The sequence below is a fragment of the Anopheles cruzii genome, chromosome 3, assembly GCF_943734635.1.
Source record: "Anopheles cruzii chromosome 3, idAnoCruzAS_RS32_06, whole genome shotgun sequence".
Taxonomy (NCBI): Eukaryota; Metazoa; Arthropoda; class Insecta; order Diptera; family Culicidae; genus Anopheles; species Anopheles cruzii.
The window spans coordinates 50,524,570-50,548,572 of record NC_069145.1 but is presented as its reverse complement, the minus strand read 5'-3'; the positions used below and the strand labels follow the sequence as shown (position 1 = coordinate 50,548,572).

Here is a 24,003-nt window from a genome sequence, read left to right as displayed (position 1 = left end):
TGCTGCCTGTTCGTGATAAGAGTCCTGTGCGCGTCTGTGCTTTGCATTTCGTCGCGAATTGTTTGGCGTCATCAGCTGATCGCTGCCTTGTTTTCGTCAATTTGCGCTTCGTTCTGCTCCCGCCACTAATACTACGCATCATATCCGCGCTTCGGCACTGCACTACTACCCGTGCCTGACTATCAACGCGTCGTCACTCACCACTATCTCACCGCATCATCGTTTCGGGAAGTTTGGCTGGTCAACGTCACCACTACACACTATCGTTCATCTCATCACTGTGTCGCGTGCCGCATCACCAACACTTCACTGGATATCGGGATTCGGATTACTAACGACCAATATCACCATGTCCGGTTCTTGCTCCTCCTGCGCGGGATCCTTCGCTGCTGACGAAATCCCCGTCTTATGCACTGGCATCTGCGGTGATGCCTTTCATGGAAAGTGTCTCGGGGTCTCAGCGACGTGCCGTAAGGAGCTGGCCCGTAATCCGCAGCTCCAGTGGATCTGCCCAAATTGCCTTGGTGCCCAGAATGACGGCAGTGCCAAACGTATGATGGCGGCTCTCATGCGTGATCTCGCCCCGCTGTTCAACGAGCTCAAGACTGAGATTCTCACGGAGATGGAGCACCGCTTCTCACTGCTCACTCACTGCTCCGGGTCTCACTCGGCGAAGCATCGAGACCCGGTCGGCGCCCGCGACATTGCAGCGGAGGGCATCAAAACCGGATCGTATGCGTCGGCCGTGATGGAGCCGGCCACTCTTCGGGCTGCGGAGAACAGTGTGCAACGCCCCCCTCCTCTGGCCGTTGGCACTGCCGAAAAGTTCACCATAGGCACGGTGGCGACACCTCCACCTAAATTGTGGCTGTTCCTGTCGCGGTTGGCAACCGATGTCACCGAGGAGCAGGTCAGTGACATGGTGACGAAGAGCCTCAACTGCACGGATATTGTTGTTAGGCGGTTGCTGCCGAGGGATAGGGATATCGCGTCGGTAACTTTCCTATCTTTCAAAGTCGGTGTACCGCTGGCCTTGCGGGACATTGCGCTGACACCATCCACTTGGCCCAACGGTGTGCTCTTCCGGGAGTTTGTGGCCAAGCCTTCACCAGTGCAGGACAGACGACATCCTACATCCTCATCGCCCGTCGCCTTCGCTCCATTGTTAGCCGACCAGTCTTGTTTACCTGATATCAGTACGATGGCACGCGAGTCGACCCCTCCACGATTCTCCGAGGTGGCTCTGCTTTACGGAAATCGCTCGTTTGGGTCTCCCTTGCACCAACGGAAGAGGCCTCGTCAGGATAACGTCATAAATGTGCCATCTAATAAGTAGCTGATACCTGAAAGCCGCACTCGCCGCAAGCCTGAAAGCACTTGCCGCACCGACGTCTGCACTCTTCGGTGCTATTATCAGAATGTGCGTGGCCTGCGCTCTAAGCTGAGTGCCGTCAACCTATCTATCGAGGAGTGCGATTGGGACATCATTTCACTCACCGAAACGTGGTTGGATGCATCTGTGCCGTCCGCCGCTTTCGGTGACTCGTTCGATGTGCATCGCTGCGACCGTTCCCGCGCGTTGACTGGGCGATCACGTGGTGGCGGCGTGGCGCTTGCAGTTCGTCGAGGCATCGATTGCCGTATGGTGGATTCCTCCGGTGAGCGTGCCTACGAGCAGATCTGGATTCGGGTGCAGATGAATCGTCACGCGTTCTATGTGGGAACCATTTATCTGCCTCCCGATCTCAGCCACGACGTTCCTACGCTGGTGCAATTACATCAGGATCTCGCGGGGGCATTACGTCATATGGACCCTTGCGATCACGTTCTGCTACTGGGTGATTTTAACCAGCCTGCGATCGACTGGGACGTACTGGGTGTGCAGAGTTCACCGGCGTCTGGTGCTGCTGCTGTCTTCGTGGATACCGTTAACTTCCACGGACTTCGTCAGCTGAACAAGATTGGCAATATCCTTGGACGTTGCCTTGATCTGGTGTTCGTTGACTCAGAACTCGATCAGCGTACCGTGGTTCACGAGTCGGTAGAGGCCCTCACGCCCGTGGATCGGTTCCATCCAGCGCTGGAGATCTGTATAGTGCTACCCGAATTACCCCGCCAAGCTGCAAGTCTAGAACCGAACCGTTGCAGGCTTACTTAGATTTTCGGCGGGCCGATTTCGCTCGACTACATTCCCTCATCATGGCCACGGACTGGTGTCTTCTTCTGTGCTCATCTGATATCAATGTGAACGTAAAGTTGTTCTGCGACACAATGAATGGCTTTTTCCATGACACCGTACCGTTAATGCGCCCCCGACAGAACCCACCGTGGTCTACATTACGATTAGTATATCTAAAGAAGATTAGGGCTAGGCATTACAAACGCTTTAGGCGTCTGCGCTCATCAGTTAATCGTTTGAATTTTTTTAAACACAGTGCGCGCTATAAGGCTTTGAACAAAAAATTGTATGCTAGGTATTTAGCACGCATTCAGAGTTCTATTTCATCCAACTCTAAATATTTCTGGCGTTACGTAGACTCTAAACGTAAGTGTAACCGTTTGCCTGTTTCTATGTACTTTGGTGTTCGTCATTTCACGTCAGCTAGTGACAAATGTGAAGCATTTGCGTCTTTGTTTATGAGTAAGTTTGACAGTACCATCGTTTCCAACGATCAATTGTCTGACTGTGGTGCCACACGGCACGAAACAACGGATATAACAGCCTCCTACCGCGACAATTTTGACAGTAAAGCGATCAGTAGGTGTCAAAAGCTTTGTGGGTCTGCAGACCCTATAACGAGGCGCATAACACGACGTCAACAGACGAAAACAGAGGTTTGTTTACAAACAGACGAAAACAGAGGTTTGTTAACAAGCAAAGATTCTTATTTGTGACGTTATTTTGAATTTTAACTATAAGTTTATCTCCATTTCAGCAATAAAATGGATAGCAAACCTGAGCAAAAAAGATGGTTATTGTGTCGTTGATCTGCTCTTGTTGTATGCGGTGCCTGTTTGCTTGCGGTGAAGCAGAACGTTGCCGTCTTCTTTCCGATGAAAGAAGATTGGTCGCACCCACCATGTTCGTCGACCGCGTCTCCGCTCATCTCGACGCCTCTGCACGTTGTTGATGATGATCCGTAAATTATGAGTCCACTCCGGATCGTTAACAATCAGTGCCATTTCTACTAACAAAAATTTTTAAATCAAATTCACTTTAAAACACTGTTGCCGAACTACCTAACTATAGAACAACAGCACCAACCTTTAACGTAGCGAGACGAAGAGAATGAAGTTCCACAATCGTAGTAACTGAAACTCTAAACTGAAACCAACAGCAAGTGCTTCTTTCGACTTCAGCATGAATAATGACGCGTATGTTATCCATGGAACCATCTCTCGCTCCTACCTGCGGTTTTTACCTACAAACCATTCACCGACGGACTCGGCGTCGCCCATCCTTTCGCGACGAGTAACAAGCTGCACGCCAGACGCCGTCCGGGATTTCCCCGAGGCATAGCTGGAAACACAAGCTTACAGATTTCTGTACAAAACAATCTTAGCAGAGAATAAACCAGCATAATTGCAAGCATGGCACCAAGCATTTATTTCTTCGTGATCACTCCCAGTATAATATGGATCCGGATGATCCTGGATGTGCGGTCCTGGTGCCGGACGATTGGCCTTTTGTCACTTTGTTCAATCCCATCTTGCTGGTACAGCAACAATATCTAAAAAAAGCGAAAAGATTATTCAGAAATCAACTTACCCCTCCGATTTCTATTTTCTCGGGCCAAAAACACGAATGTAAACAAGTTTGACATTTCTCTTACTAGTTGTTTCTGTTGCTGTTATATTTCAGACCTGCCACACGGCACGAAACACATTTGACACCAAGTTACGTGTTGCGCGTAACAGTTACGTGCCGTCTGGCACCGCAGTGAGGCTCTGTCACTTGTGCCTTCTGATTCTCTTGACGTTCCTTTACCGACTGTTTCGGAGTTTGCTGTTGTAAATGCCATTAACGATTTGAAACTCTCTTTTAATCCGGGCCCGGATAACATTCCCTCTGTCATTCTCAAAGAGTGTGGTTCGGCGCTGACTGCCCCACTACTGATTTTATTTTCACAATCTTTATCTACTGGGACTTTTCCATCGATGTGGAAGGAATCGTGGATGATCCCTATTCATAAGCAGGGCAAAAAGGAATGTGTCGAAAATTATAGAGGCATATCCATTCTATGTGCATGCAGCAAACTGTTCGAAATAGTCGTGTCGAGGCACCTGCAGTCCTGCACTAAATCGTATATCTCTGACCAGCAACATGGCTTTGTTCCGCGTAGATCCGTCCAGACAAACCTTCTAAATTTTTTGAATGGTTGCTATTCTAATATTGACAAAGGTCTGCAGGTGGATGCTATTTATACTGACTTTATGGCTGCATTTGACAGAGTCTCACATATTATTGTGTCGTCTAAGCTTGCCAAATTAGGGATGTGCTCGTTGCTTGTGCGCTGGTTCCATTCGTACCTATCTAATCGCGCCATTCGTGTTAGAGTTGAACGGTACTTGTCTTCTGTGTTCACCAATGTCTCTGGAGTTCCTCAAGGTAGTAATCTGGGACCACTCTTGTTTTTATTATTTAATAATGACCTTTCTTTTCAACTTCCTCCAGAGTGTCATCTAATGTATGCTGACGATCTTAAATTGTTCCTGCCCGTTAGTGCTCTGTCTGATTGTCAGGTACTGCAGGCTATGCTTGATCGTCTCGTATATTGGTGTGTTTGTAACGGCATGTCCCTCAATGTTGGCAAGTGTTATGTCATCTCGTTTACTAAGCGTTCTGTCCCAGTTTTTTTAACTATACCATTGACTCAGCAGTTGTTCCGCGAGTTGACGTGATTCGTGATTTAGGTGTTACGTTAGATGTGAGGTTAAGTCTGTCTGCTCACTATGCCGATTTGATATGTCGCGCCAACCGCATTTTGGGCTTCGTTATACGTATGTCTTCCGAGTTTCGTGGAGTGACCTGTCTTAAAGTTCTATACTGTTCTCTTGTTCGTCCTATTCTCGAGTACGCTTGCATTGTATGGCACCCCTATCATCAGTGTTGGCGCGACCGCATTGAGTCCATACAACGTAAGTTTACAAGAGCAGCCGTGCACAGGCTGGGTTGGTATGACAACGACAATGTGCCTAACTACAATACTCGTTGTTTGCTGCTCGGGCTGAGGTCGCTTGAACATAGGAGACGGTCAGCTCAGGCTATGTTTATCTTTAAACTGTTGTGCGGTGCTATTGATGCACCGCAACTACTAGCCAAGCTAGACCTTTGTGCTCCTGCTCGTTACCTTAGACGTAGAACTGACATGGAGATAAGAACTGTTCCACGAATTACTGTTGCGGGACACAATGATCCTGTATTGTCTATGTGTCGTACGTATAATCTCTGTTCGTCCATTGTGGATTATAACATGTCTATTCGTCAGTGTCGTAGTGTCCTTGACCTCGCGTCCTTTTAATGTCTGGTTACCGGTTTTTTCTCTTCGTCTTCGCCAGTCGCAGAGTTAGGCTAGCTAGGGCTTTGTTTTGGTTAGCTAGATTTTTTTTTCTTTTGTCAACTAGGCTCATTTGGCCATTGTCAAATTTTTGCTAATAAATAAATAAATAAATAAATAAATAAAAACGGCGGCCAGCACCCGTCGGTATGTAAAGGCCCCTAATTGTTGAGGCTGAACATTTAAACCGCTGTCACCATAAATGTAACGGACTCCGTAATTCGTGTATCGCGACTGAATGACTCACGCACTGGTTTGCAAGGTTCGAACTGAACTCTTCTCCGAACTGAACTGAAGTGAACTGACTGACTGAACTGATCTGAACGACTGATTCCGTTTCTTTACTGAATCCAACTGCGACTTACTGAGCCTGTTTATTAAAATCTATTTCTTTTTATGGATTCGTCCTCCGCGTTCCGTCGGTGCCGTCGCTACCCGTGATCGTCTTGCCCGTTCTCAACGCTGTATCTTGTGTCGTTAGTTTACCCCTGCAGTCGCCGATCGTTTGCTGCATTGGAAAAACCCCTCGGTTGGTGGTGTGTCCTACAGGACCAAAGTGCCGTCGTCTTTTCGTGTTGCGATCCCAGGTAACTGCTGGGTAGTGCTTCATTTTCCTGTGCTGCATCCTGTGTCTATGGTTTACCCAGCCGTTTATGGTGGGTTTTTCGGTGCTGTTGTGGCTGCAGTTATCGCGCCGGTCGTCTCTGTGTTGGAAAAACCCCGCCGTTGGTTCTTTTAGGCGTCGGATGTTGTTGCTTACGAGCATCTATGCTGTCGTTCGCCGTCGGCCATCTCTGCGTTGGAAATAGAATGGGTTGTTTTCGGGTGGTGCAGGGTCCTGAACGGTTCATCACATTTTTCTTTTCGAGCTTGAGACTATATCTGGAACAGATGTTTTCAGCTGGTCTTTCAGGCGCGCTAGATCTTATTGGCTACGATTCGCTATCTTACTGTTGGCCTAGTGTCGCCTAATGGACTGGGACCGGTTATGAACGTTCAATAACGTTCAAAGTTGAAGTCCGACAATTCCCGACGCTGCTTTCTTCTATCTCGTTGTAGTTCGTGCCCCATATATCCTGTATTCTCTGTCGACAACATTCTCGTGATTACTACTGTTCTCCCACCTACATCTAGAGCTCTCTCTACATCGTTTTTCCGCCTATAATCATCTCTGTCTACATCGTTCTTCCGCCTACATCTCTTTCATTCCAATAGGTAAAGAGGAAAATCTGGATATTCTACGTTGCTATGGTATGTGTGAGTGCGGTTATAGCAAACCCCCCTTACACATCGATAAAATATTCCTGACCTTGCCCTTTTGACCTTCTGCGTGACTCTAACTGCTCTTCCGGGTTTTTCTATCGCCTGATTTGCTTGCGTTGCGTTCTTTCTCTCATGTCCTTCTATCTCTCTCCACTTTCTATTTGTCTCTGTCTATCCTTCTCGCGGTCTCTTCCGTTTATCTCCTTATCTCTCTCGTTTTCTTCTTATCATTCTTCCTTTTTCTCTCTTTAGCTAATGAGCACAAATATGTGGATTTGCTCATTTATTATCAGATTTATGATAGTTTGTACACTTGGATGTTAATGTTAGACGTGAGTCGACCGTGAGCGTGCCGGAGCATGTCCGGACGCGTCGGCAGACAGCGAAAGAAGAGAACGTACGTTTGGCGTTCGGCTGTCAGGTGGTACTGACGCTCGACTGCTCCCGTCTACGATCGTCAGATCGAGGTGTTCAATTGTGGGGCAGTCTCCGCTGAGACGGCTCCCACATAACCTTCACTGTTCATTCGTGAAGGAACTATTGCTAAATCACATTTATCTTGGCTGCTAAACGCACCTCATACCATGATGGAACCTCCGCCATAATTCCGTCCTCTAAAAAAAACGAGGTTCCCGTCTCAAATAATCCAGTAGTGGCAAAAACCATCAGGCCCATCGAGATTTAATTTCTTTTTGTCAACCCGAACGACCTGAATTAAAAAAAACTCAAATATAGGAAAACTCAATGTATCGATAGCTTTCATAATTCCATCCATCTTTCCATGACATATGCTCGTTTCCAAATTGCAATCTTGCTGTTTGTGGTGTGTCTTCATTGCTGGTATTTTTCTCATTGATTCTCTGGCAATGCTTACAGAGAAACTAAGAGTTCTCCAGATTGTAGAGATTTACATTCATGTGCAATTCATTTTTAATACGCCGACAACATTTCGTAGTGTTAGACGCAGCTTTAACTACCCAAGGAACAACTATGTCCGTTTCACCGTCCGTTTCACCGTCCGTCGGACGCCCTAACGGTAGAAACGGTCAGTATAACGACGATTGTCAAAAAAGCTCAGTTTATAGTATTGGAATTTTACTTTGCTATAAAGCTTTGTTGAAAATTATAGCGCATGCAAAATATTCAAAAATTTATAGCAAACCAGTAAAATTATTTTTTTTAATTTGTTTATTTATTTTTTAAATACAAAATTAATTCGTTACCCAGCGACGAACGTACAATCGCCGGGTTTACAATCTTATTGCTACGCACTCAACGCATTACAATCTATCCAATCTATACAATCTATCGGTTAAGTGGAGGGTTCGGATAACCCATCAGAGAAGCAACAACGCTCTGGCAATCGACGATGTTTGCGAATCCGACGAAATCGATGAGTCGAACTGAACCTACCATTAAGGTAGCTTCAGAAGTGGTTTGCGCTCAGTTGGCACACTGAGCTCGTTGATTTTGCGCTTTTCGACCAGTTTCCCACTGCCTAGTTCCGTACCGCCAGCGTTGACGTATTCGTTGAGACTGGAAAATACCGTTGCCACATTCACGCCGGTTGCCTTTATTTCCGTGGAATTGCTTCATCGCAAGATGGCACCGCCTCGGAACGGGGTTGGTGTGTACCAACATGTTGGCTTGATGTACAGTTTTGGTTCGCAAACGTGTGCTTTATTTAGTTTATAGTTTCGATATAGTTTCGATAATCCTTACCAGCATCCGAAGGGCTGCCATCTGTGGTGCTCCAACATGGAAACTGCCATGCGTGACCAAGATTTGGACTGGTCCTATTCAACTGCGTGCACCTTCATATAATCGTCGTAGGTCAGGAGCAGCTTCATCGTCTCAGCTGACTCCGGTTCTTTAGACTGCCTTGGCGTCTGCGTTGCCTTTCCTCGCTGGGCGAGCATTACTTCTTCTCGGCCGACAACTCCTGCGGCCACCGAAGCAAACACCAGCAAGCGAACAACGCTGTTGGGTGGCAAATGTAAAATCGTTTTCGCGGAACGGTGCTCCTTTTTGGCGCATCCAATTCTTACACAGCATCGCGCCTTACGCTTTCCTCTGTCATTGTGCTCCGGCTCGCTTGAGTCGGTGCCGGCTGAGAAACCATTCGGCCATGCGGACGTGCTGGCCGCGCAAGTTGAAGTTTATTATTTCGGTAATTACTGACCACCGTCGGCGTTTGCATCGAGGAGCCTCGCTACGTAATTACGATATCCCGCAGCCGAGATTTTTCGTTTTCCTTCAACTTAGGTTTGTCGTGCACTGGCCGACGTTGGTTCCGATTTTCCTCCATTCAAAGGTCCGTTCCGCGTTGAATTAGCATTCTGGTGTCTACAAAACGGTTAGATCACAATGTTAGAATGATGAGACAAACTTACGAGAAAGATTTTGCACAGCGTTCTTTGTTTCATTGATTACCAATCGTTCTCTGGCAGTTGCGGCGCCCGTTATCCTCATTCAATTCTAAATCATCCAGCACTTTGTCAATGTTTACTAGGTCCGTTGTTTCGAATACCGACACAACACACCGAAGCCGTGGTGTGATCGCTGGCAGATTTATTCCAACTATGCGAACTGTTGTCCGCGTACGGTTATTCGTCGATATTGCAGGAATCATACGTGACACGTTATAAACCGACACAACCTGTAGTCTGTACTGTAGTTTTACAAATTACACTGAACATTATCTAGACAGCAAGTGACCAACAAACTAACCCCCCTATTATGGATCTCGAACGGAAACTGTACCGTTCGAGTGAACACAACAAGAGAGAAAGCAGAATACAGCAAGAGAGAAGACAGAAAGAGAAAGCTATAACAAAATGAACTCAAAATGAACGGAATGAACGTTCGAGGACTCGAATCGAGTTCTATGATAAGGGGCTAAGTAAAACGAGCTAAACTGACCCGCAGTATCGCCGTCTACTGCGTAAAATGTTTGGCAAACACACATAACACACATACAGACTGGTGCACCGTTCTAATGTAAACAAACAAATCGAATCTGTCAGTTAGTTTGCCATAAAATAACCTTTGTCAGAATGAGCTTTAGAGTCCATTTAGCTGAGACTTTCACCGTCCGTTTCACTGTCCGTCACGGACGGTGTTTCGTCAGCGTAGTAACGAACACCGTCCGTCAACGGACGATTGTCGTCAGCGCGCTGACGATCCGAAAATTCGTGGCTCCTTGGGTACTCTTATTTTCGTTGAGGGGGCGGTTGGGTTTCGTTTATTTCGTTGGTTGTTCCGTGTTATGGGTCAAACTAATCGTTTCAACAATTATAGTTATGTGCACCGATTGATGTCTTGTTCTATTTTAGCTTCGTACTTGGCCCATCGACAAATAGTAAAAACGCCGTCAAGCGTACCCGGCCAAACCCCGCTGCCGCCAGATACATACACAGCGACTGTACCCGATCCAGATCCAGCATGTACCCGGCGGCATGAATGAATGGTGTATTGCCATTCATTTGGTTTTGGAACGAGCATTTGGTGTGCGGCGATATGTTTTGAATCAGTTCAAACATTATAAAGGTAAGTAAGTAAGGTGTAAAGAAATGTATTATGTATTTAGTGAAATGGGCATCCATTTCGTTGCAGCTTAGCCGTGGTATGCGTGGCGAGGGTGTTGCAGACATTCCTGCGTCAAAGCAACTGTACGGTCATGCGTGAGATAATCTATGTAGGAAATGCGGTAAGCGTTCCTGATTTTTATTTCGACGGGGAGTGACTAGAGGTTTCGATAATTAATCCCACGGCGGGACGTTTGAACGCGATCGCCTCGTGGCGATGTATCGGAGCCCACGATGGGCACGTCAGCACTCGTTGGCTGCCACGAAGAGAGAGAACGCGTTGTCTCAAGCGGGCTCGTGCCTAACCTGTTTGACAGCGCGTCAAGTCGATTCGAGCGCATGCTCGATTTTGCCAAAGTCGAGTTGCCAACGCGCTTGACAACTCGTGTTCGAACGTTTGCTGAATAAGTCGCGTGGCGTCACAATCGACGGTCGCTACATCTATCAATCAGTAGTTCGGTTCAGTGGATTGTGAATCAGTGGATCAGTGGTAATGTTGCAGCTCACTGTGTGGGCCCTGTGGCATATAAGAATGAGAACGTGTAATGTATGTGTGAGTTGGGGAGAGCGAGTCAGTCGGATAATGGAAATAGAGGAGGGCGGTTGTGCCCGTGAGCTACAGGAGTGGCTTGGTGTTTTCCAATAAAGTATCAGGATATCACATTGGCGATCCTGCCATGTAAGCTTTCATGGCGGAACGAATTGGTGAGAGAATAGCGACCCGGTTTTGGACCATGGGCGCTGGCCAAGAGTGACCCGGCTTAGGGCCATGGGCATTCGCAGGCAACGGTGATCGGGTTAAGACCATCGACACCGGTAGAGGGGAGCAGCGACCCGGTTTTGGACCATGGGCGCTGGCTAGAAATGACCCGGCTTTGGGCCAGGAGCATTCGGAGACAACGGTTAACACGTAAGAACGTGCAGGAACACGAAGAGTTGGATAACTTGGATGAGGTAAGAAGATACAGTGGAAGAGAGTGCTGTACGTAGCAACGGAAGTTCGTGGTATTGGTGTTGGAATGGCAGTGGCGGAGTAAAGCAAGCAGAATAGGATTGCATAAAGAAACACGTTCGAAACTGGTGCGAGAGAGGATTGTGTTGGTGGCTTGAAATACGAGCGCGAGAGTCGAACGGTACGGGGAAAGAGAGTAAGTTTGCAGAGCGCAACACGCCTGACCGGACTTGGCCCGATAGCGTGCGCAATGCAATGCTTATGTGTGGGGAGAGTGTCGAGGGTCGCGTGTCACGGTGTGGTGCCCAGTGGGGCAAACACTTCGAACGCTACTCGCCCGCCGTGTGCGCGCGCCCTCACAGATCGCTAGTAGTTCAAGTATGTGGGGAGTGCTACACGCCACAGCGGACTTGGTCCGGTATAGCGTTGCGCTCCGCACATATGAGAGAACAGAGAGAGAGAGTAATGAGGGTCGCGTGTATTGGTGTGGTGCTCCAACGAGCAAACACTTAGAACGCTTTATGCCCGCCTTGTGCGCGATCCCTCGTAGGTTAGCCCGTATGTAACTACGCGGGTAGTGCAAAACGCTAGAGCGGGCTTGCCCGGTATGGCGTGCGCATCTATGAAGAGCGAATAAAGAGAAAAAGGAGGAGACGGGCGGCGCAGATGGAAGCAGAAAATGCGCGAATGCAGAGCAGAGATGGTATGTATCGGTGGGTTGGTAGTGGTATCGAGAGCGAGAGAATTAGCGAGCAAGCCTAACGCGTTGGCGGCGATGGGAGTTCCATGTGTTGGTACAGGTCGACAAGAACAGCGGTGGTAGGCAGCGTGGAGCACACGCTGGAGCATCGGCGTTGGACATTCTGTGGTGATCGCTTGACGGAGAAGGTTGTGAAATTTAGGAGTGAAGCAAAGAATACAAAATGAGTGGACAATGGGTAGTGAGTGATGTAGTAGAGGAAGGACAGCGAGTGAGGGTAAAGAAAGAAAGGAACATTTTGATGGGACCGTGGCCCATCCAACCGTTTGCCGAGGGGCTGCCGATTCAGGAAAGAAAGGCGGAGTGGTTACGTGTCAAACAAGCGTTTGAAAGAATTGTGGAATGTAAAGGCGTTACATCGCAAAGGAGCAAATTAAATGCGTTGAAGATATTTGGAGGAAATTACCTGCTGTCGGTAATTGAAGCTAAAGAGGATAAGGATGGTAGCTATGAGGGAACGATGCAGGCTCTGGATAGTTATTTCGGTGGCATGTGTGACGTGTCGAGAGAAAGAATTAAGCTGAGGGAAATGACAATGCAAGCGAATGAAGCATTTAGTGACTGGGTGTTGAGGTTAGAGAAGCAGGTACGATTCTGTGAAATGGGAGAGGAACAAAGGAATGAGGAAATCAGGCAGGCTTTGTTGCGGCGGTCGGTGCCAACAATAGCAGAGAAGCTAGATGTGATGGCAGGAATGTTAGAGGACAATGTACAAAAGATTGTCAAGATGGGGGAGAGACTGGATGCGGTAAGGCGGGAGAAGCAGGAAGCTAGCAGCATGAGTGCAAAGACAGTTGGAGCGGAGAGTGGCCAGCAGAGAGAGCTGGAAGTGAATGCAGTGAAGAGAGAGACGGGTGTTGGAGGGCGAGAGCCTCCGTTTAGGGGAAATGGACCGATGCGAAGTACAGGACCAAAGAGGAGCTGTTTTAAGTGTGGACTTGCGCACGGGGCTCGCGAATGCAAGGCATTTATGGCAAGATGCTTTAGCTGCGGAAGGCAGGGGCACTTCGCGAGAAAGTGCAACAGGAGTGGACCGCGCAAGGGGCAGAATGTAACCAAGGGGGAGTCCCAGTCAAAGCAGGTGGATAGTAACAGAGATGGTGTTGGAGAAAAGTAGGAGATATGGCGCTACTGGTGCTATAAGTTGTTTTTGCTGGATTGTTTAATTAAATTCATGTCTTTCAGGAAGGAGAACCGTTGGTGAAGCGGGTAAAGAGGCAGGAGGACGACCCCCGTATGGTGGAGGGCAGAATTGGAGCCGAAAACATAATATTTTTGCTGGACACGGGAGCGTCAGTAAACACGGTGACGGAAGGAGTGTGGTGGAACATCAGAGAGGGTTCAGCGGCTTGCGTGCGAAATTGGACGCCAAATCCGGAGGAGCAGCTGAAAGGATATGGAAGTACGGGCAGGCTGGAGACGGAATGCGCGTTTGAAGCGGTGTTAACAACAACCAATGGAGGCAACAGTGGACTGGCAAAGTTCTTTGTAGTAAAGGGTGCCAACATATCATTATTAGGATACGAGACGGCACAACATCTCGGTTTAGTTAAGATTGGCTCAGGCGCGTGTAAGAGGATATACAGTATTTGTGAAGGTTCAGGCAGGAAAGAAGAAGAAGAGTTCCCCAAAATGTGTCTACCACCAGTAAGGATAAAATTCAACGAAATGGTAGCGCCCAAGCAAATTATTAGATACAATATCCCGAAGGCGTTCGAAAAGGCGGTGGGGGAGAGGTTGGAGGAAATGGAAAGGAAGAGGATTATAGAGCGGGTGGACACTAGGAAACATAAGTTATCGTTTGTGTCACCGTTGGTGTTGGTTCCAAAAGGGACAAAGGATTTCAGAATAGTGGTAGATTTTAGGGAGGTCAATAAGGCGATAGTGAGGGAACCGTATCCGATGCCGTCGCTGGAGAAGATTTGGGCGAGCATCCCGAACGGAGTAGGAACGTTATGGTTCTCGAAGATTGATTTGAAGGATGCGTATTTTCATGTTGAACTCTGCGAAAAAGTACGTCATCTGACGACATTTATGACGGCGAATGGATTAATGAGATACAGAAGGTTACCGTTTGGGCTATCGTGTGCTCCAGAAGTATTCCAACACGCTATGGAAAGGACTTTTGCTAATTGCAAAAATACACTAGTGTACTTGGACGACATATTGATATTCTCTAGTTCTAAACAAGATTTGGAGGATAAGGTAAAGCTTGTGAAGGAGATGGCGTGTAGAGCAGGATTGACGATAAATGAAATGAAATCCAGCTATAATCTTAATAAGGTAGATTTTCTGGGGTTAACGTTGGATGGGGAAGGTATTCTGCCAACGAGAGAAAAATTGATAGAAATCCAGGAGTTGGGAAGACCGAAGGATGTAACAGAGCTGAGGAGCTTTCTAGGTATGTTAACTTTTATTAGTCCATTCATTAGAAATTTTTCGCATAAAACCAAATCCTTGAGGGAAGGCATCACACCAGGAAGCAAGTTTAAGTGGGGAGAGCAGCAGCAGAAAGAGTTCGCGGAATTGAAGAGGCTGGCTAAGGAGGAGATCGTCAAAAGGGGTTATTTCAAAGGGGAAGACGACACCATTTTATTTACGGATGCATCGCCTTGGGGGCTAGGGGCGGTGTTGGTACAAGAGGATAAAAGTACGGGGAGGCGGCGTGTGATAGCTTGTGCATCGAAAAGCTTAACTAAGACAGAGAGTCGATATCCACAGTTGCATAGGGAGGCGTTAGCCATAGTATGGGCAATGGAAAGATTTGCGTTTTACTTGTTAGGCAGAAAATTCTTACTCAAGTCAGATAGTGAGGCGCTTATGTTTATGTTAAAGAAAGGAGAGGTTAAAAATGTAGGAAAGCGTATTATGTCTAGAGCAGAGGGGTGGTTTTTGAGGATTCAACATTTTGATTTCACGTGTGAGCATATTGCGGGTTCGCAAAATATTGCAGATGCACCGTCTAGACTGATTGAGCAACGCGATGATCCGCAGTTTGGGAGCGAGCTGGAGCCACATGAGTTGTTTAGTGTAGAGGCGGATACGGAACTGATTGGTAGACAAAGGTTAGCTCTAACAACAAAGCAAATTAAGGAGGAGTTGGATAGAGATGAAACGGCACGTTTAGTAATGGAATGGTTGGATAGAGAAGGTGAATGGCCGGAAGGAATAAGAGGATTTTGGCCTTTTGCAAAGGAATTGTACGTGCGTGACGGAATGCTGTTGAAGCAGGAGAAGTTAGTACTGCCGGCAGCATTGAGCAGAAGGGCGTTGGAAATAGCACATAGGAGCCATCCCGGTATAACAACGATGAAAAATGTGTTGCGTTCAGGATTGTGGTGGCCGGGTATGGATAGGGAAATAGAGTTATTCGTTAGAAGTTGCCGGGAATGTCAGCTAATCACAGCGGGAGGAGCACCGGCGCATATAGAGACAACAGAGTTGCCAGAGAACCCGTGGGATTTCGTAGCGATGGACATCTCGACAGTTTCGGAAAAATGTAAGGCGTTAGTGTTGACTGACTACTACTCAAGGTTCTTAGTGGTAGCACCTATAGGGGGCACGGATACGGAGGCGGTAAAAAGAGTACTAGATACGGTGTTCAGAACATATTACGTGCCAAGAAAAATGAAAGCAGACAATGGACCGCCGTTTAACGGAGCGGATTTCAGCACGTGGTTGGAAGATTCCTGGGGGGTGAAGCTAATACATAGCACACCGCTCAATCCAACGGAGAATGGATTAGTGGAGCGTAGTATGCAAGGAATTAATAAGATTTCGGCGATTGCGAGGGCAAGTCAAAAAAATTGGAAGGAAGTGTTGGCGGAGTATGTTGCGGATTACAATTCATGGCCACACCATGTGACAAAGGTACCTCCAGCGGAATTAATGTTTGGAAGGGCGGTGAGGTTCAGATTACCTAATGTTAGAACGGAAAAGAACCAAAGAGAAGATGGGGACTTGAGAGACAGAGATAGGGTGGCAAAAGTTACACGTAACGAAAGGGAGGATAAAAGAAGAGGTGCCAAACCTATGGATTTAGGAATAGGTGACAAAGTGCTGGTGAGGCAGAGAAAGACGGAGAAACTGGATCCTCTATATGGGAAAGCGGTACATGAGGTTATAGCGGTGGAAGGAGCCGGTAGGGTAACAATGCGTGACTTGGAGTCAGGGAGAGTGAGAGTCAGGAATATAAAATGTTTGAAAAGGTTTGTGGAAAGAGAGGAGGTGAAGACTAGAGGAGTGGGAGCAGAGGAGGACTTGGTAGGCAGAGGGGAGTTAGCATCAAAGGTTAGAGTTGGAGCAAGACAGATTAAAAAGCCAGATAGATTGGTAGAGGCATGAGTGGTTGCGGTAATGTAGGCGTCGTACCCTATGTGTGCAAGGGGAGGATGTGGCATATAAGAATGAGAACGTGTAATGTATGTGTGAGTTGGGGAGAGCGAGTCAGTCGGATAATGGAAATAGAGGAGGGCGGTTGTGCCCGTGAGCTACAGGAGTGGCTTGGTGTTTTCCAATAAAGTATCAGGATATCACAGGCCCTTTGCTGTGAGGTCGTTAGTGACGAATGGGACCTGTTTTGAGCACTGATAGTGGGTTAACGCCAAAACGCGGTGTTCGTAACCCGTGACAAATACCCCAAAAAAAAGTGCCGCCAGCAAGCAATTATAGTTTGTTTAATCTGGTTTTTTAGCGACACTGATCGTCGTTTGTGGGCCACATGGATTCACTGATCGTCAAACGTAACATTAAACTGAAATGGCCAACCGTAAAATGGTTTTCGTTTGATGTTCCAATTCCCCGTTGTAGCGTTAATGTTTATTTACTTTATGTTTCGTTTTAGAACACAAGCTTGTCATGGTGGGACTGGACAACGCCGACAAGACGACCATTCTGTACCAGTTTCTGATGAACGAGGTGGTTCACACGAGCGATCGGATCGAACGTGGAAGAGGTACGCACGCAGTTTACCAGATGACCAGTGGCCACTTCGTAAGCCGCTTACCGGTGACGGGTGTCCATTTGCCTCATTTCTCACTCATTCGCCGTGCCGCGTATTTTCGTAACGTGCACCACGCAGCTGTCAAAAGTTCATAGTCACAACTGGTTGTTTGTTCTTTTAACGCGCCTCGAAGATCGTGTGGAAGAATATCCACTTTTTGGTGTGGGACCTCGGCGGGCAGCAATGCTTCGGGCCGCATGGAGCATCTACTACACAAACACAGAGGTGGGTAGGCGCCCGGACCTGCCCTAAGGACGATGGACGATGCAACGGATTGTACCAATGGACCGCTTCTGACACCAAACTCATCTATTTCGTCGGATTCGCAAACATCGTCGATTGCCAGAGTGTTGTTACTTCTCTGATGGGTCATCCGGACCCACCTTTTAACCAATAGATTGGATAGATTGTAATGTAATACGTGCGTAGTAATAATATTGTAAACCCGGCGATTGTACGTTCGTCGCTGGGTAACGAACTAAGTTTGTATTTTACAAATAAATAATAAATAAATAATAAAAAAACAATTTTACTGGTTTTGGCTATAATAGATTTAAATATTTGAAATTAGCTATAATTTTAACAATGCTTTGCCATAATGAGCTTTTATAGCTATAAAAGGAGCTTTTGTGACAATAGTCCTTTTCACAGTCCCTAGGACAGTCAGTTAGACGGTCCAAAGGACTGCAAAGCTGCTGCTTTTTGCCGTCCTTCGGACGGTCCAAAGGACTGTGCTTGGAGTGTCCGATGGACGGTCCATGGGACTGTGAAACGGACATAGTTCCTTGGGATCATTATGAAAAGCAGTGTAGTAGCTTACTAATAGAATAATACTTTCATTAAAGGTAGTCATACGTTTTGTTGTTGTAGTTACGTCACAAATGTCGAATAAAAAGCGCATGAATTAATTCACACTCCTAATAACACACCGCAGGTACACGAAGCGACAGCGGTACGCAATCTTATCTTTGTTGGGTGTTAGGGATCTTGTTGGATTATAGCAACCGTTAGGGTCCATAATAACGTTAGTTTATAGCACATCGATATGTGATCTGTCAAATAAAGTGTTTGTCACTTCGCTTACGACCATCACGAAGCACACACACGTTGTATCCAGATTACTGCGCAAAACCACGCTCTCTTAATAGATCTTTGTTAAGAAGCTAACAAGAATGTTTGACGTGCCGACGTTATAAATCTGCTTTAGTAGCAATGAGTTTGTAATTAATGATAACAAAAACCAAGCCAAGCATTCCTAACTGTAGTTTTTAAAGAAAAGCTTTTTTACAGTAAAGTAAAGGTGCCGTACATTATGTAACTTTATTTCATTCAAACAATATAAGAACAAATATGAAGAATAATGCGGTAAGGGAATAAATACCATTGAAGCTCACTAAAATTTACATTTTCATTTTCTTTTCGTGCTTATAATTTGTTATGAGAACATTAGTTTTTTCCATGGGAAATAACAACCGCGCTCAACTAGTGGAATTAATCTCCACACATGTAACGGTTCTTGTTAATGACGCTGTTGTAGCACCTAGTCCACCAGATGAAACAGAGCGTTCGTGCCCCGATAAATTGCTCTCGAAAGCGTTATTTTTATTCGCCTGTTTCACGAAATAGTGTACCGTTTTCCTAGTGTCTATCATCACTTCTTTGACTAAATTAACAAAAAATAGTACATGCTTCGGGCGTTCGCTGTACCGCTCGTAGTGATCAAGGCTATCTTGCAGTTTTAACGTAAGATCATAATTCTTCTGAATCTGTTCTAAGATTTGCTGCTCTGTTGGAGTGGATAAACTTTGACTAGCAAGCCATTCTTTTATTTTGATTTGAAAATGCTTAATAATAGCCAATATATTCGAAAGAGCGTTTAGTAAACGTATTATGTCTTCCTTGTATTCACATTCTTGCAAAGATGCGTATCTCAAAACTAGAGCGTGCAACTCACAAAAAACTTTTTCTTCGCGATTCAACTCGTAATAAAGTTCATCATAGCTGTTTGTGGTTGCGAGAAACGTATCACCGTACGTAATAAAAAGATTAAGAATGTTGATAACCTGCAAAGAAATAAAATCTGTAGCAATGTTATTATACGATTTGTTATGAGGTTACCTGTAAAGCAAGCTGAAAAATATTGCATCGTTTGATCAAGTTTTGCTCCTGGTAAATAAGAAATTTTAGCAAACTTATCATTGCTGTCCACAATTCTTTCCAATGGTATACAAGTCGTACACGACACCGCTTTTGATAAACGATTATTCGGTGTATGATACCAATGCATAGAAGATAAAGCTCAATTGGAAATTTCTTTAATAGATGTGAGACGATGAACTCTACCAGCAGATCTAAAATACACATTTATTACATAAATTTAAATCATTTAAATCAACATTTAAAGCATTGAGAATATGATGATAATATTACACCTTAACCAATTATTTTGTATATGGAAACTTACCGAGTAGTGTAGTAGCAAGTGGTTGTGGCTTACAAACTTTTTCCGAAGTAAGTTTTCGATGTCTCATATGGGCTCGATGCAAAGTGACTTTAAATGTAAGATTTATGTCATGCATCATTGAATTGGCGTATTGATCTTCTGCAATGCAAGTAAGAATGAGTAGACAAAGCTTTAAGTTGATAGCACTTAGCTCACTCTTATGGTCTTGCATTACAATCGAGCTGAAATATTCAATAACGTGATCACATTACAAACTTCTTAGTGCAGGCCCTAGAAGGTTAGGGTGCTGTTGATTCTGGTAATTACCAATATTGAAACAATGCTACGAACAAGTTTGTTGAATAATGAGAAGCATCTAGGATCGCTGCGGACGACAGATCCGGTGGAGTCTCACTTGTACTTAAAGTATTGCACGGTGAAGGAGGTGTCGATTCAGCTTGAGTGTGGGCTAGAGTAGTTATGAAGTTCCTATTCAAATGAATTGCTTCATACAGAGCTAACAATAAAGCATTATTAGCTCTGAGAGAAATATTAATATAAAAATACCTTGTTACAAAACACAAGTTAATCACACCATAGCGAATTTAAATTACCTAATTTGTTGGCTTCTGCAACATAACTCTTCAGAGATAAACATGTTTCCAACGATGTTGGAGAGTGACGAGAACCACGATGAGGAAGATGGAAGTTCTGTCAGGTTTAGCATATGCTGCTTGCAGAACATTGTCAGAACATACGAAATGACTTGTCCATAGCTAAAAGAAAAAAAACAAGTATCTAATAAGTACAAGTAAAAATATAAGTAGTCTAGATAATAACAATCTCTTACCCATTTAATGCTAGTTCATCAGCTAGAAGCGAAAGTTCCACAATATAAGGATTGCTGTTTTCGTGTTTGCGATAGTTTACCAGTATCGTTAATAATGTAACAACATCGTGCCCGTGTTGATTTCGCAAGGTTGAGTCACTAAGGATTTTTTTGAATGCCTCGAACAAACTCTGCCCCACAATGAACTCTATCAAATGATTATCATTTACATTATCCATTCCACTGACGATGATCAAAAGAATTTTTAGGCATGGATCTTTAGGACTATCGACAACATCATCGCAGAGCATGTCATTCAAACGACTTAATAAGCTTTTCATTTCTTCTTCTATATCACATACATTAATAAACGAAGGAGCAGCACCGAACGAACCAACACAAGTTGCTGAACCACTTTTATCACACGTACTAAGTATGCCACTCACGGCACGAGACTGCTTTCGGAATAAAACGTGTATGAATACGCATATTGTTTGTAATGCATTCATCATCCGTTTTCCATTGCTTGATGAAAGCATGCTAATGCATTCGGTGAATAGCTGGACAATGTTACTTTTAGCGATCGCGTACTGTTCCGAATTCAATTTTATCAATTCCGATTCAAGCACTTCCATATTAGGTTGGAGTAGGAAAAATTCTTCCCAAAACTGGGTGCCTTGTCGCTTCAAATCTTCACCATGGCAGAGCAATTCATATATGTGTACCACTTTTTCTTTTGGTCGTTTTGATCCGGATCCTGAGCGCTTCCGTGACGCCATTTCTATAAGATGGAAATTGATGAATTACTTTGGTTATGAGAAATGCAATCTGCTCAATGCTTGCTGTCTTGAAAGGGTTAGTTAAAGCTAGAGAACTAGAGGTAGAGAAGCGCAAAGACATTTTCGTGTTGATTGCTGTTTACATCCTTGTAGTTGCGCTGATTGCTGTAGCTGTAGCGTAACTTGGAAAAGAATCTTACATCTTGACTTTGAACATGACGCTTCTTTTATCTTTTATGAGAAGAACTTTTTCCCTTTTCAAGAATCAGTTTAATATTTGTTATCTCCTTATAGGAGAGCAATCACATGCCAAGCAACAGACCAATGAACACCGGAGAGACACGTGTACTCGCAGGTTTTTAGAGAGTCGGTTGTACGGGATAAGGAGACTGGAGCAAGATCCTTGCAAAAACATTGCACACATTGTACGCACGGGCAAACCCGAGCAGCAAATTTGTACGCAATTTCGGCGTCACATGCAACTGGGACACGCATACGGGATTAACACGGTATGACCGGACATACAATATCGACCCCATTTAAGGCTTATGTGGTAAAACTCAAATCTTTTTGTAGTGTAGACCTCCTTGTAGCGCAGCCTAAAATCAAAGTGTGTACGGAGCCTAAGTTCAAGGCGTGTACGCAGCCTAGGCTTGTCTAACATGACATCTGTCAAATGTGACATTTTGTTAACGGAAGGAGAATAAAACGCACTTCATCGTCGGAAGTGACCGAACCAGATATCTTGTGCCTTTGTTCTTCTTATGTCCACGTGTTTAAGTCTTGAGTTTTCCGTCCCGCTGTCCCTTTCGTTCAAGTGTTCGAATAATTGAGATTCAACGGAATTTCACGTGCTTTACGCCATCCTTTACACAATCCTTTTTTGATCTCAGTTTTTCATCACTCAGGAAATTTTGGTCGATCACTGGGTGCAAGGTCCGGACTATACGGCGGATGCATTAAAAGATCCCCATCAAGCTCCCGAACTTTTTGGCGAGTCACTAAAGACGTGTGTAACATTTCGTTTTCCTGGTGGAACACAAAACCTCTTCCGTTGGTCGATTCTGGTCGTTTATGGTCAATTGCTAGCTTCGAACGGTGCAGTTCTTGACGCTAGAGATCTGAATTTAGTGTTTGACTACACGGAAACAACTCATAATAAACGATTCCTTTCAAGTCCAACCATAAACCAAGTAGAACCTTACTGACCGTAAGTCCTGGTTTGACCACCCTGTAAGCTGCTTCACCACGCTTAGACCACGATCATTTCTACACAGTATTGTCGTATGTATCCCATTTCTCATCCCTAGTACCCATCCGTTAAAGAAATGTGTCGATTTCGTTCCGTTTGGCCAAAACTTCGCAGATGGAAATTCGAGCCATCATGTTTTTTGGTGTAAATACAGTGGCGCCCAAACTTCGAGCTTTTTTGTGAGTCCAGCTTTGCGCAAATGGTTTTAAGCTGTTTGATGATTGATCTTTAGCTCCTGGCCGATGCTCTGATTACTACTGATTACTGTGATTTTATCGACATTATCAATGGCGGGTCTGCGTGTGCGAGGTGCAACTTAAACATAACAAATAACTGAAACGGGTCAACGAAAACAAAATTGCACATTACTAGCTGTTAAAGTATCGGCATCATAAACAACATGAAAAAATTTCAGCCACCGTGCTTGAACTTTCGCCTTTAAAAAAAAATTGTAAAATGTATCGAATTTTCTCTATGGTGAATTCCGTTATTAACACCCTGTAACTCACAAACGAATGGAACAAACAAAAAACAATGACGGCATTCTATAAAGTGCAAAGTATTAGCTTTTAAATGAGCCTACACATGAAACTGTACGATCGATACTAGCTTATTTATAGAAGACAGCTCGCTCTTGCTGTGCGGTGGAAACTCGAGTCTCGTGTAGAAAGAAATACGTTCTAACACGTTTTTCTGAAGTTATTTTTTTTCGATAGAGCATCAGACTTTGTCTTCAATGGGTGCCGGGCGGCCGAAGCGACGGAACAGTAGAGTAAGCAGATAGCGAGAAAATCTCTTGGGCCTCGGCACAGACGGAATTTGGGGACGGTACGTCACTTTTTGGGTCTGATCACACCAATTGCCGAACGGTGGCGAACGGGGGCGAAAGTCAACAGAAAAGTCGTTCGCCCTGTCGTTCGGGCGAAAACATTGAGACACCTTGTGTATTTAAAACTAACCGAAGACTACTCAATTGAGGTTTTTGTTGTATCACAAGCATGCAAAATAATTTTTCTTCAATTATTACTTGCAATTCAAACACAAATTCATCATAAAACTATTTTAATTCTCGCACCAACACTCAATGTATCTTGAACTCGCAAATATAAACACAAATAAGCTGTCAAAACACAAAACATTTCTCCCCAACCACCAACTATACGAACCTTGGTCAAAGTTCCTGCCGGTCACAACAGTAGAATTGTGATTTTTTCAATCTTTGGCTTCGGCGTACGAAGTTGATTTTGTCGACGCCGACAACCGGTGTGAACTGCCCCATACAAACTCATATAAGACAAAGCGGTTTTGACGCGTTGCACATTACGGTACGTGTCGCTCCGAACTTTACGTTGGCTGTGTGTGGAGAACTTTAAGGATCGATACAATGCGAGCAATGCAATGCCAGTCCCGTTCGTGGTAGCATGCGACTTCGAAATTGCATACAACTTTCGGGGCTGGTTGTTTTGAAGTGCATTCCGTAGAAAACATTGAGCATCTCTGGGGAGCCACACGATGCGTAAAAAACGATTTGACATTAATCTTTAACGTCTAATCGTTTTTAAGGCCCCGGATTCATAT

At 45.2% G+C, this 24,003-nt stretch overlaps 1 protein-coding gene and 1 pseudogene across 3 annotated transcripts; one reads left to right on the top strand and one right to left on the bottom strand.

Moving 5' to 3' along the window:
* The first annotated feature begins 10,121 nt into the window (after window positions 1–10,121).
* On the top strand, window positions 10,122–17,454 carry LOC128273725 (ADP-ribosylation factor-like protein 5B; annotated as a pseudogene).
* A 974-nt stretch (window positions 17,455–18,428) lies between these two features.
* On the bottom strand, window positions 18,429–21,235 carry LOC128271991 (armadillo-like helical domain-containing protein 3). 3 transcript variants are annotated; one of them, XM_053009697.1, is made up of 7 exons: window positions 20,807–21,235; window positions 20,416–20,743; window positions 20,180–20,341; window positions 19,893–20,105; window positions 19,587–19,807; window positions 19,241–19,473; window positions 18,429–19,185 (listed from the first exon to the last, which is right to left on the bottom strand). In XM_053009697.1, the coding sequence occupies exons 1-7, from the start codon at window positions 21,171–21,173 to the stop codon at window positions 18,601–18,603; spliced, it is 2,109 nt and encodes a 702-aa protein (XP_052865657.1). In that variant the 5' UTR covers window positions 21,174–21,235; the 3' UTR covers window positions 18,429–18,600. The 3 variants fall into 3 exon arrangements, with proteins under 3 accessions (XP_052865657.1, XP_052865656.1, XP_052865658.1); XM_053009696.1 differs by having other exon boundaries at window positions 20,416–21,235; XM_053009698.1 differs by lacking the exons at window positions 18,429–19,185; window positions 19,241–19,473; window positions 19,893–20,105 and having other exon boundaries at window positions 19,586–19,724; window positions 20,416–21,235.
* Window positions 21,236–24,003: the final 2,768 nt, after the last annotated feature.

Excerpts from the sequence above, each read along its gene's own strand:
- LOC128271991 (XM_053009696.1), bottom strand. The coding sequence starts at position 21,173 with ATGGCGTCACGGAAGCGCTCAGGATCCGGATCAAAACGACCAAAAGAA. Across the intron at positions 20,342-20,415 it reads GATGAACTAGCATTAAATGG|CTATGGACAAGTCATTTCGT; the intron begins GTAAGAGATTGT and ends TTTTTCTTTTAG. Across the intron at positions 20,106-20,179 it reads TGCAGAAGCCAACAAATTAG|AGCTAATAATGCTTTATTGT; the intron begins GTAATTTAAATT and ends TATTTCTCTCAG.